The sequence below is a fragment of the Hyla sarda genome, chromosome 1 (assembly GCF_029499605.1).
Source record: "Hyla sarda isolate aHylSar1 chromosome 1, aHylSar1.hap1, whole genome shotgun sequence".
Lineage (NCBI taxonomy): Eukaryota > Metazoa > Chordata > Amphibia > Anura > Hylidae > Hyla > Hyla sarda.
The window spans coordinates 3,374,729-3,389,683 of record NC_079189.1 but is presented as its reverse complement, the minus strand read 5'-3'; the positions used below and the strand labels follow the sequence as shown (position 1 = coordinate 3,389,683).

At 33.9% G+C, this 14,955-nt stretch overlaps 3 protein-coding genes across 5 annotated transcripts in view; 2 read left to right on the top strand and 1 right to left on the bottom strand.

Moving 5' to 3' along the window:
* Positions 1–14,955, top strand: part of LOC130306231 (uncharacterized) — an 870,792-nt gene that overhangs the window by 598,632 nt on the left and 257,205 nt on the right. The window lies entirely within an intron of this gene.
* The window catches only part of LOC130299622 (zinc finger protein 271-like), a 118,904-nt gene that overhangs the window by 72,193 nt on the left and 31,756 nt on the right, over positions 1–14,955 (bottom strand). The window lies entirely within an intron of this gene.
* Positions 2,740–13,698, top strand: LOC130281981 (uncharacterized). Of its 3 annotated transcripts, XM_056529956.1 has the most exons (3): positions 2,740–3,263; positions 10,504–10,582; positions 10,762–13,698. In XM_056529956.1, the coding sequence occupies exon 3, from the start codon at positions 11,097–11,099 to the stop codon at positions 13,380–13,382; it is 2,286 nt and encodes a 761-aa protein (XP_056385931.1). In that variant the 5' UTR covers positions 2,740–3,263; positions 10,504–10,582; positions 10,762–11,096; the 3' UTR covers positions 13,383–13,698. The 3 variants fall into 3 exon arrangements, with proteins under 3 accessions (XP_056385931.1, XP_056385784.1, XP_056385854.1); XM_056529809.1 differs by having other exon boundaries at positions 10,447–13,698; XM_056529879.1 differs by lacking the exon at positions 2,740–3,263 and having other exon boundaries at positions 10,375–10,582.

Below are 14,955 nucleotides of genomic sequence, written 5' to 3'. Positions count from 1 at the left end.
TCGGCCATACCGATAATCGGTTGATCCCTAATTGTTACTGGCCCTCCCGAGCTTAAATAACCCTGGCACGCCATTTTCTCTGGGCCTGTCGGTACCGGCTCTTCCCGACCCCCCTGAGGCGGTGGGTACCAGGGTAAAAATTGGGGACTGGCGCTAGCTGTTTTTGCCCCAGCACTTGCAACTTTTCGTGTGACTTTTTGTAAAGCTCTCCAACCACCTGCCCGCCCGCATCTACCACCCACCCACTAGCGACTGCAGGACTACAAGTCCCAGAATGCCCTTACAGTGAGGACATGCTGGGAGTTTTAGTCCCAAACGCTTGCAGACAGTGGGAGATGTTAGTGGGTGACGGGGAGCTGAGCTGCGCAAAAAGTCGCACAAATAGGTCAAAGGTCAGACCTGGCTTACACTTGCGACTTTATGAAGAGGGTGTGCGACTTTTTTTTTTTGCTTCCGTGCGACTTTGGCACTTTATACATTCCCGACCACTGCAAAGTGAAAACTGAAAATTGCTTAGGTAGGGCTGACTGGTATTATTTGTTTACCCACAAAAGTCACACAAAAAGTTGCTTACGCGCATGTGCGACTTATTTAGCAACTTTTGTAAGCAAAAAAAACCTCTAACTCCCTTGATAAATCTCCTTCCCTAAATTTACTATATACCCTAAAAATTTTCATTGCAATCGCTCGTGCGCACGTTATGGTCCTCAGCTGCAGCGCAAACCATCCTGTGCGGTTAGAAGAATCACAGCGCCGCCGACCTATTCTGATCTCCGCTTCATCCACTAGAGGGGGCACATCCTGCGCTAACTCTTAGGATAAAGGGGCTTATATGGCCACCCTAGGAGGACCCTCAGGATCGCCTGTACCTTACTGCTTATAGATTGTTACCACCTAATAGACTACACTACGGGAGGAATATGTCACATGACAACTCTCCTCCCTGTATATATGGAAATTCAGCTATAAATTAAAGTATTTTTTTTTTTTTAAATGCACTTCACTTATGAAATTCACGAATGCACTCTTCATTTTTGGGTTTTGAAGATCTCTTTGGAACCCAACGTCAGTGTGCAGGCAAAAAAATTATAGAAACATAAATGCTCACTGTACCCCTTATTACATTTCGTGAGGGGTGTAGTTTCCAAAATGGGGTCACAAATGGGGTCCATTGTTCTGGCACTATGGGGCTTTGTAAACACATGTAGCCTTCAATTCCAGACAAATTTTCTCTTCAAAAGCCCAATGGCGCTCCTCTTCTGAGCATTGTTGTTCGCCCGCAGAAAACTTTACATCCATATATGGGGTATGTTCTCACTCAGAAAAAATGGGGTTACAAATTTTGGGGGCTTTTTTCCTATTTTCCCTTGTGAAAATGAAAAAGTTAGGGTAACACCAGCATTTTAGTGAAAACTATTTTTTTTTTCATTTTCCCATCCAACTTTAACGGAAATTTGTCAAACACCTGTAGGATGTTAAGGCGCACTATACCCCTTGTTACATTCCGTGAGGGGTGTAGTTTCCAAAATGGGGTCACATGTGGGTATTTATTTTTTTGCGTTTATGTCAGAACCGCTGTAAAATCAGCCACCCTTGTGCAAATCACCAATTTAGGCCTCAAATGTACATAGTGCGCTCTCACTCCTGAGCTTTGTTGTGCGCCCGCAGAGCATTTACGCCCACATATCGGGTATTTCCGTACTCAGGAGAAGTTGTTACAAATTTTGGGGGTCTTTTTTTCCTATTACCGCATATGAAAATAAAAAGTAGGGGGCAACACCAGAATGTTAGTGCTAATTTTTTTTTTTTTTTTTACACTAAAAGGCTGGTTTCCCCCCCAACTTTTCCTTTTCATAAGGGGTAAAATGAGAAAAAGCCCCCCAAAATTTGTAGTGCAATTTCTCCTGAGTACGGAAATACCCCATATATGGCCCTAAACTTTTTCCTTGAAATACGACAGGGCTCCCAAGTGAGAGCCCCATGCGCATTTGAGGACTAAATTAGGGATTGCATAGGGGTGGACAAAGAGGTATTCTACGGCAGTGATTCCAAACAGGGTGCCTCCAGCTGTTGCTAAACTCCCAGCATGCCTGGACAGTCAGTGGCTGTCCAGAAATGCTGGGAGTTGTTCTTTTGCAACAGCTGGAGGCTCGGTTTTGGAAACACTGCCGTACGATAAGTTTTTCATTTTTATTGGGGGGACACTGTAAGGGGGAGCATTTGTAGTGTTTTACCCTTTATTATGTGTTAGTGTAGTGTAGTGTTTTTAGGATACATTTGCACTGGCAGAGGTTTACAGTGAGTTTACCGCTAAGAGTTTGCGCTGTGGCGGCACACTGGTTGGAAAACCTTCACTTAGGTTCTGCTACCTAACTCGGTATTTTCCAACCAGTGTGCCTCCAGCTGAAAAGCTACAGTTTAGAGACCACTGCACAGTGATCTCCAAACTGTGGCCCTCCAGATGTTGCAAAACTACAAATCCCAGCATGGCCAAACAGCAAACAGCTGTGTGGGCATGCTAGGAGTTGTAGTTTTGCAACATCTGGAGGGCTACAGTTTAGAGACCACTGTATAGTGGTCTCGAACTGTAGCCCTCCAGATGTTGCTAGGCAACTCACCGGCTTCCGTAGGATCCAGTGAGCCAGCCGGACGTCATCGCCGCAGCTGAGAGGTAAGTGGACTTCGGCGCCAGTCCTCCTCGGTTTCCCCGTTCTTCCGCACCTATTGTGGGTGGGCAGAATGGCGAAACCAAAAGTCACCCCCCCTGATCTGCTATTGTTCGTCGCTTCAATATGACCAATAGCAGTGATAGGAGGGGTGGCACCCCTGCCACCTCACTCCTATCCCTTCAGGGGGATCATGGGTGTCTTGGACAACCCCGATCCCCCTTATTTTCCGGGTCACCACAGACCTGTATGACCCGGAATTGCGCAAATCGCTGGTGTGAACTCACCAGCGATTTGCTGCGATCACCGACATGATGACCCCCTTGGGCATTTGCGCGGGGTGCCTGCTGATCGAAATTCCCACGGCCGTACATGTACGTCATGGTTCCTGAACAGGTTAATGTTATGTGATAATAAAATTGGATTTTATTTTTGACTCAATTAAGTGTAAGCTCTACATTTCTTTGGTGTACAAGGAATGTTAAAGATCATATGGTGAAGAGTCATTTTCTGGCCAGCGTAGGAGGTTCCCGGCTGAGGTCTCCGCCCACAAGGTCTTTCAGAAAGTAAAAGGAATGAATAACCCAATTGATGGATGTAAGTAAAACTAAATGAACTGAACTAAATGACTGAGCACAGTTTCTAATCCGCAGTTACAAATCCTGCGCATCAAATCTGCGCAAAATCCAATATATGTGAATGTACCCTTATCATCTATTCTCATATTATCATCTATCCTAATATCATCTATTCTAATATAATCATCTATTCTAATATCATCTATTCTAATATCATCTATTCTAATATCATCATCTATTCTAATATCATCATCTATTCTAATATCATCATCTATTCTAATATCATCTATTCTAATATTATCTATTCTAATATCATCTATTCTAATATAATCATCTATTCTAATACTATCTATTCTAATATAATCATCTATTCTAATATAATCATCTATTCTAATATCATCTATTCTAATATCATCTATTCTAATATCATCTATTCTAATATAATCATCTATTCTAATATAATCATCTATTCTAATATCATCATCTATTCTAATATTATCATCTATTCTAATATCATCATCTATTCTTATATCATCATCTATTCTAATATCATCTATTCTAATATCATCTATTCTAATATCATCTATTCTAATATCATCTATTCTAATATCATCATCTATTCTAATATCATCATCTATTCTAATATCATCATCTATTCTAATATCATCATCTATTCTAATATCATCTATTCTAATATCATCATCTATACTAATATCATCATCTATTCTAATATCATCATCTATTCTAATATCATCTATTCTAATATCATCTATTTTAATATCATCATCTATTCTAATATCATCTATTCTAATATCATCTATTCTAATATCATCATCTATTCTAATATCATCTATTCTAATATCATCATCTATTCTAATATCATCATCTATTCTAATATCATCTATTCTAATATCATCTATTCTAATATCATCATCTATTCTAATATCATCTATTCTAATATCATCATCTATTCTAATATCATCTATTCTAATATCATCTATTCTAATATCATCTATTCTAATATCATCTATTCTAATATCATCATCTATTCTAATATCATCTATTCTAATATCACCATCTATTCTAATATCATCATCTATTCTAATATCATCTATTGTAATATTATCATCTATTCTAATATCATCATCTATTCTAATATCATCATCTATTCTAATATCATCATCTATTCTAATATCATCATCTATTCTAATATCATCATTATTCTAATATAATCATCTATTCTCATATTATCATCTATCCTAATATCATCTATTCTAATATAATCATCTATTCTAATATCATCTATTCTAATATCATCATCTATTCTAATATCATCATCTATTCTAATATCATCATCTATTCTAATATCATCTATTCTAATATCATCTATTCTAATATTATCTATTCTAATATCATCTATTCTAATATAATCATCTATTCTAATATCATCATCTATTCTTATATCATCATCTATTCTAATATCATCATCTATTCTAATATCATCTATTCTAATATAATCATCTATTCTAATATTGTCATCTATTCTAATATCGTCATCTATTCTAATATCGTCATCTATTCTAATATCATCTATTCTAATATCATCATCTATTCTAATATCATCTATTCTAATATCATCATCTATTCTAATATCATCTATTCTAATATCATCATCTATTCTAATATCATCATCTATTCTAATATCATCTATTCTAATATCATCATCTATTCTAATATAATCTATTCTAATATCATCATCTATTCTAATATCACCATCTATTCTAATATCATCATCTATTCTAATATCATCATCTATTCTAATATCATCATCTATTCTAATATCATCTATTCTAATATCATCTATTCTAATATCATCATCTATTCTAATATCATCATCGATTCTAATATCATCATCGATTCTAATATCATCATCTATTGTAATATCATCATCTATTCTAATATCATCATCTATTCTAATATCATCTATTCTAATATCATCATCTATTCTAATATCATCTATTCTAATATCATCATCTATTCTAATATCATCATCTATTCTAATATCATCTATTCTAATATCATCATCTATTCTAATATAATCTATTCTAATATCATCATCTATTCTAATATCACCATCTATTCTAATATCATCATCTATTCTAATATCATCATCTATTCTAATATCATCATCTATTCTAATATCATCTATTCTAATATCATCTATTCTAATATCATCATCTATTCTAATATCATCATCGATTCTAATATCATCATCGATTCTAATATCATCATCTATTGTAATATCATCATCTATTCTAATATCATCATCTATTCTAATATCATCTATTCTAATATCATCATCTATTCTAATATAATCAAATATCATCATCTATTCTAATACCATCTATTCTAATATCATCATCTATTCTAATATAATCATCTATTCTAATATCATCTATTCTAATATCATCTATTCTAATATCATAATCTATTCTAATACCATCTATTCTAATATCATCATCTATTCTAATATAATCTAATATCATCATCTATTCTAATACCATCTATTCTAATATCATCATCTATTCTAATATTATCATCTATTCTAATATCATCATCTATTCTAATATAATCTAATATCATCATCTATTCTAATACCATCTATTCTAATATTATCATCTATTCTAATATCATCATCTATTCTAATATCATCATCTATTCTAATATCATCTATTCTAATATCATCATCTATTCTAATATCATCATCTATTCTAATATAATCATCTATTCTAATATAATCATCTATTCTAATATCATCATCTATTCTAATATCATCATCTATTCTAATATCATCATCTATTCTAATATCATCTATTCTAATATCATCATCGATTCTAATATCATCTATTCTAATATCATCATCTATTCTAATATCACCTATTCTAATATCACCTATTCTAATATCATCATCTATTCTAATATCATCATCTATTCTGATATCATCTATTCTAATATCATCTATTCTAATATCATCATCTATTCTAATATCATCATCTATTCTAATATCATCTATTCTAATATCATCTATTCTAATATCATCATCGATTCTAATATCATCTATTCTAATATCATCATCTATTCTAATATTATCATCTATTCTAATATCATCTATTCTAATATGTTCATCTATTCTAATATCATCATCTATTCTAATATCATCATCTATTCTAATATCATCATCTATTCTAATATCATCATCTATTCTAATATCATCATCTATTCTAATATCATCATCTATTCTAATATCATCATCTATTCTAATATCATCTATTCTAATATCATCATCTATTCTAATATCATCATCTATTCTAATATCATCATTATTCTAATATAATCATCTATTCTAATATCATCTATTCTAATATAATCATCTATCCTAATATCATCTATTCTAATATAATCATCTATTCTAATATCATCTATTCTAATATCATCATCTATTCTAATATCATCATCTATTCTAATATCATCATCTATTCTAATATAATCATCTATTCTAATATCATCATCTATTCTAATATCATCATCTATTCTAATATAATCATCTATTCTAATATCATCATCTATTCTAATATCATCTATTCTAATATCATCATCTATTCTAATATCACCATCTATTCTAATATCATCATCTATTCTAATATAATCATCTATTCTAATATCATCATCTATTCTAATATCATCTATTCTAATATCATCATCTATTCTAATATCATCATCTATTCTAATATCATCATCTATTCTAATATCATCTATTCTAATATCACCTATTCTAATATCATCATCTATTCTAATATTATCATCTATTCTAATATCATCTATTCTAATATCATCATCTATTCTAATATCATCATCTATTCTAATATCATCATCTATTCTAATATCATCATCTATTCTAATATCATCATCTATTCTAATATAATCATCTATTCTAATATCATCATCTATTCTAATATCATCATCTATTCTAATATCATCATCTATTCTAATATCATCTATTCTAATATCATCATCTATTCTAATATCATCATCTATTCTAATATCATCATCTATTCTAATATCATCATCTATTCTAATATCATCATCTATTCTAATATCATCATCTATTCTAATATAATCATCTATTCTAATATCATCATCTATTCTAATATCATCATCTATTCTAATATCATCTATTCTAATATCATCATCTATTCTAATATCATCATCTATTCTAAAATAATCATCTATTCTAATATCATCATCTATTCTAATATCATCATCTATTCTAATATCATCATCTATTCTAATATCATCATCTATTCTAATATCATCTATTTTAATATCATCATCTATTCTAATATCATCTATTCTAATATCATCTATTCTAATATCATCTATTCTAATATCATCATCTATTCTAATATCATCATCTATTCTAATATTATCATCTATTCTAATATCATCTATTCTAATATCATCATCTATTCTAATATCATCATCTATTCTAATATAATCATCTATTCTAATATAATCATCTATTCTAATATTATCATCTATTCTAATATCATAATCTATTCTAATATTATCATCTATTCTAATATCATCTATTCTAATATAATCATCTATTCTAATATAATCATCTATTCTAATATAATCATCTATTCTAATATCATCATCTATTCTAATATAATCATCTATTCTAATATCATCATCTATTCTAATTTTATCTATTCTAATATCATCTATTCTAATATCATCATCTATTCTAATATCATCATCTATTCTAATATCATCATCTATTCTAATATCATCATCTATTCTAATATCATCATCTATTCTAATATTATCATCTATTCTAATATTATCATCTATTCTAATATCATCTATTCTAATATTATCATCTATTCTAATATCATCATCTATTCTAATATCATCTATTCTAATATCATCATCTATTCTAATATCATCTATTCTAATATCATCTATTCTAATATAATCATCTATTCTAATATTATCATCTATTCTAATATCGTCATCTATTCTAATATCATCATCTATTCTAATATCGTCATCTATTCTAATATCATCTATTCTAATATTATCATCTATTCTAATATCATCATCTATTCTAATATCATCATCTATTCTAATATCATCATCTATTCTAATATCATCATCTATTCTAATATCATCTATTCTAATATTATCATCTATTCTAATATCATCATCTATTCTAATATCATCTATTCTAATATTATCATCTATTCTAATATCATCATCTATTCTAATATCATCTATTCTAAAATCATCATCTATTCTAATATCATCATCTATTCTAATATTATCATCTATTCTCATATCATCTATTCTAATATCATCTATTCTCATATAATCATCTATTCTAATATCATCTATTCTAATATCATCATCTATTCTAATATCATCATCGATTCTAATATAATCATCTATTCTAATATAATCATCTATTCTAATATCATCATCTATTCTAATATCATCATCTATTCTAATTTTATCTATTCTAATATCATCTATTCTAATATCATCATCTATTCTAATATCATCATCTATTCTAATATCATCATCTATTCTAATATCATCATCTATTCTAATATTATCATCTATTCTAATATTATCATCTATTCTAATATCATCTATTCTAATATTATCATCTATTCTAATATCATCATCTATTCTAATATCATCTATTCTAATATCATCATCTATTCTAATATCATCTATTCTAATATCATCTATTCTAATATAATCATCTATTCTAATATTATCATCTATTCTAATATCGTCATCTATTCTAATATCATCATCTATTCTAATATCGTCATCTATTCTAATATCATCTATTCTAATATTATCATCTATTCTAATATCATCATCTATTCTAATATCATCATCTATTCTAATATCATCATCTATTCTAATATCATCTATTCTAATATTATCATCTATTCTAATATCATCATCTATTCTAATATCATCTATTCTAATATTATCATCTATTCTAATATCATCATCTATTCTAATATCATCTATTCTAATATTATCATCTATTCTAATATCATCATCTATTCTAATATCATCTATTCTAAAATCATCATCTATTCTAATATTATCATCTATTCTAATATTATCATCTATTCTCATATCATCTATTCTAATATCATCTATTCTCATATAATCATCTATTCTAATATCATCTATTCTAATATCATCATCTATTCTAATATCATCATCGATTCTAATATCATCATCTATTCTAATATCATCATCTATTCTAATATCATCATCTATTCTAATATCATCTATTCTAATATCATCATCTATTCTAATATCATCATCTATTCTAATATAATCAAATATCATCATCTATTCTAATACCATCTATTCTAATATCATCATCTATTCTAATATAATCATCTATTCTAATATCATCTATTCTAATATCATCTATTCTAATATCATAATCTATTCTAATACCATCTATTCTAATATCATCATCTATTCTAATATAATCTAATATCATCATCTATTCTAATATCATCATCTATTCTAATATTATCATCTATTCTAATATCATCATCTATTCTAATATAATCATCTATTCTAATATTATCATCTATTCTAATATCATCATCTATTCTAATATAATCTAATATCATCATCTATTCTAATACCATCTATTCTAATATTATCATCTATTCTAATATCATCTATTCTAATATCATCATCTATTCTAATATCATCATCTATTCTAATATCATCATCTATTCTAATATCATCATCTATTCTAATATCATCATCTATTCTAATATCATCATCTATTCTAATATCATCTATTCTAATATCATCATCTATTCTAATATCATCATCTATTCTAATATCATCATCTATTCTAATATCATCATCTATTCTAATATCATCATCTATTCTAATATCATCATCTATTCTAATATCATCATCTATTCTAATATCATCATCTATTCTAATATCATCTATTCTAATATCATGTAATCTAATATTATCATCTATTCTAATATCATTGTGCTGCCTTCGCAATGTATTTTACATGCTTGGCACTCAGCAGGGTCTGTTCCTTTAAGACCCTCCATTTTCTTGAAGCCTAGAGGCGGGCCTTCTCTCTAAAACATAGGGCTAGCTCCGGCATGTCTCATTCATTCCAGCTCCAGCCACCACAGTGACCAGATCCACAGGACTTCTTAAAGCTAATACAGACTGCAAATCTGATAAATACCAAAGCCTGTGAGTAAGGAATTGCTAGTTATCTTGTGTAGAGAGATGCTCGGCATTTGTAGATAGATAATGTGTTTTCAGTGTGTAGTAAGTGAGCACATGTTAGACTATCTATGTATTAGCTATGCATAATGTAAGGCACTTGAATAGCCATGCTTATATCTGTCTTTCATATGTTTGTTTTACAGTTTTACCGCACTTTCATTATATCTCAGTAAAGATTACATCAGTTAAGCAAACCAGCGTGTCTTTCCTTGAGATTCGGTATAAACTTGATGTGAAGCTGTGTCCACGAGACAGCGGAGACATTATAGTAAAAAGGCTTTTAAAACGTTATCAGAAGCAGTTAATCAGCTTTGAATCGTCTGCAACAGTAAAAAAGACTCATAAATCCTGTGCCCTGCAGTCTGTGTCGGAGTAAGGGCGCGAAGCACTAGAAAGTGAAACTAATTCTCTCACGTGCTATAACACCGCTGTGCTGTGTCCAGTCATCATCATTATCTGCGCTGCCAGCTAAATCAAGATGCAGAACCCAGAGAACAGCACTCTGACAGTTAACCCTCAATGCTCCTATAAAGAGGAAGACACCTTGCAAAGAAGTAGATCTAGGTGCACAACATTGTCTAGAGCGTCCAGTCAAACAAATCTAACTTCGGTTAGCGCCGATGCATCAAGATTTAAACGCCATAGTTCTAGACACTCAAGCACCACCAGCCTGTCATCCGCTAGCGCCATAGCAACTAAGGCAAGAGCGAAAGCAGAGGCAGCTTGTGCAATGGCGTCCTATGCAAAGCAGGAAGCTGAATTGATGAAAGAACAAGCTGAAGCACTTAGAAGAAAAGCTGAAGTGCAAGCATCTTTACACTTACTGCAACAGCAGAAAAACGCTGCAGCAGCCTTAGCCGAGGCAGAAGTTCTCACAAGGGCTGCCGAAGCTCAGTTCGCTGACATAGAAACCCAGATGTCACCCCTCAGCGCAAGCCAACGTACCCGTGAGTACATACAGTCACAAGCAACCATGTACACTGACCAGCAGTTCAATGACACATCAAGGCCATCATTGACTCCACCAGCAATAAGCAACTTTGATTATACGCAACACTGCAAGACTGAATCAGAACCTCAGGGTAGGAAGTCAAGTGGTCACATCCTCAGAGACCAATCTGCCAACCTGACAAGAGTGCAAACGGATGCTGATGTACTCCCTCCTCAAGCAAATACAAGTCTGGATTATAGCAGAAAGACTTACAACAGAGGAGAAGAAAGCAGACTTAGTCAAGTACCTCATCAGCCTTACCAGCCGCAGCCATACCCTGAGTTTACACCCAGGAAGTATTCACCAGATGCAGCAAGAGCTACAGAGGTAGCAAGATTCCTGATGCGCCGTGAGATAGTGAGCGCTGGTCTCATGAAATTCGATGACCGTCCAGAAAACTACTGGGCCTGGAAGTCATCTTTCCTAAGCGGTACCCAAGACTTAGATCTGACAGACAGAGAAAAGCTTGATCTGCTCGTCAAATGGCTAGGACCAGAGTCCACTGAGCAAGCCCAAAGAATCAGATCAGTACATGTTCATGACGCAGCAGCAGGACTTGCAATAGTGTGGAGGAGACTAGAACACTGCTATGGGTCACCTGAAGTGATTGAAGATGCTCTTCTGAAGAGGATAGAAAACTATCCAAGAATGACAAACAAAGACAATCAAAAGCTGAGAGGGTTTGGGGACCTACTCTTAGAAATAGAAGCCGCTAAGTCTAGTGGATATCTGCCAGGTCTCTCATACTTAGATACAGCACGTGGAGTTGATCCCATAATCGAGAAACTTCCTTTCAACTTGCAGGAAAGGTGGGTCACTCAAGCATCAAGATACAAGAAAGAACAACGAGTCGCATTTCCATCATTTGCCTTCCTTGCTGAATTCATCGTAGATCAAGCTGAAACACGCAATGATCCAAGCTTTGCTTTCCTGAACAAGAGAACTGCAAGCTCCCCAAAGGTAGAGCAAAAACATCCAACGCCTTACAAAGAACGCAGAGCAACAGTTTCTGTACGTAAGACAGAAGTCTCGCCTGAGTCTGCAGTCAATCAGGAAGACAACACAAGTAAGAAAGTTGAGGAGCCAGACAAAATATGTCTAATCCACAACAAGCCTCATCCACTAAGAAAATGTCGCAGTTTCAGAAGTAAGACGTTAGAAGAGCGCAAAGCTTACCTTAAAGACAATCACATTTGTTTCAGATGTTGCGGTTCAATTCAGCATCTTGCAAAAGACTGTACAAAAACAATAAAATGCACAGAGTGCAACAGTGATAAACACCTGTCAGCACTGCACCCAGGACCACCACCATGTAAACAAGAAGTTCCAGCAACTCAAGAAGATCATGGTGGGGAGCAAGGCGAGAGTACAACGCCAACAGTAACCTCAAAGTGTACTGAGATCTGTACAGAGCAGGGCCGCCCCAGATCATGTTCCAAGATATGCTTAGTCAAGGTGTATCCTGCAGGCTTCAGAGAAAAAGCAATCAAGATGTACACAGTCTTGGATGAACAGAGTAACAGATCTCTGGCAAAAACAGAGTTCTTTGACCTCTTCGGTGACAAAGGAAGTCCAACTCCATACACCCTGAAGACTTGTTCTGGAGTTGTAGAGACAACAGGGAGAAGAGCAAACAACTACATCATTGAGTCATTAGATGGAAAGACAAAGGTGACTCTTCCTACCCTCATAGAATGTGATGAGATACCAGACGACAGGTCAGAGATCCCACACCTGAAGTTGCTCGTCATCACCCCCATCTGGTGCGAATAGCAGACCAGATACCAGCACTAGATCCAGATGCTGCAATCATCCTTCTACTTGGGAGAGATATCCTCAAAGTGCACAAAGTCAGAGAACAGTACAATGGGCCACACAATGCACCATTTGCACAACGCCTTGATCTCGGATGGGTCATCGTTGGAGAAGTATGTCTAGACGGACTCCACAAACCAGAAAAGGTAAATGTCTACAGAACACATCTGTTACAGAATGGTCGTACATCTTGTCTTTGCCCATGTACCAACAGTCTACACATTAAAGAGAGACTTGTAAACCCAACACATCATCCGAGTATCCAGAGGTGCATGGAAGACTTAGCCTCAACTGGAGATACAGATGAACTGGGCTGTAAGGTGTTTGAAAGAACACGAGATGACGACAAGCTAGCACCCTCGGTGGAAGATACTCTCTTCCTTGAGATCATGGACAGAGAAGTCTTCAGAGACAAATCAGGCAGCTGGGTAGCCCCTCTACCCTTCCGGTCACCACGCCATCGCCTTCCTGACAACAAGGTACAAGCAGAGAAACGCTTCACCTCGTTGCAGCACATGCTACAAAGAAAGCCAAATATGAAGAAACACTTCCAAGCCTTCATGCAGAAGATCTTTGATAACGATCAAGCTGAAAAGGCACCACCACTACAAGAGAACCAAGAACACTGGTACTTACCAATATTTGGGGTGTACCATCCTCAGAAACCAGGCCAGATACGGGTAGTATTTGACTCTAGTGCGAAGCACAAAGGCCTCTCACTAAATGATGTCCTTCTCAGCGGACCTGACCTGAACAATACACTCCTTGGAGTACTCATCAGGTTCAGAAAAGAACTCGTAGCAGTGACAGCAGACGTACAACAGATGTTCTACTGTTTCCTTGTTCGTGAAGATCACAGAGACTACTTAAGGTTCCTGTGGTATGCAGACAATGACTTTAACAAAGAAATCACAGAGTACAGGATGAAGGTACATGTGTTTGGAAACAGCCCTTCTCCAGCTGTAGCTATCTACAACCTGAGACGAGCAGCACAACAAGGTGAAAGACATGGTCAAGAAGCCACACAGTTCGTCATGAAGAACTTCTACGTAGATGATGGACTTGCTTCTTTCTCCAGCAACGAAGAAGCTATCAACGTCCTGAAAAGTACAAGAGAAATGTTGGCAGAATCCAACATAAGACTGAACAAGGTAGCTTCCAACAGCAACAGAGTCATGGAAGCATTTCCAATGGAAGACCGTGCTAAAGACCTCAAAGACTTGGATCTAGGAACAGAATCACCACCCTTGCAAAGAAGTCTTGGGATTAGTTGGGACCTGAAGACTGACAGTTTCACCTTCAGGGTCTCCAGAGAAGAGAAGCCATTCACAAAAAGAGGTGTCCTATCTACAGTCAACAGTCTTTACGACCCCCTGGGGTTCGTAGCACCCATCATCATGCAAGGCAAAGCTCTTTTGAGACAGATCACTACTGAGCAAGAACAAAGTGACTGGGACATACCTCTACCTGAAGAGAAGGAAATGCAGTGGAAGTTGTGGAAAGACTCATTGTTAGAGCTTGAACAACTCAA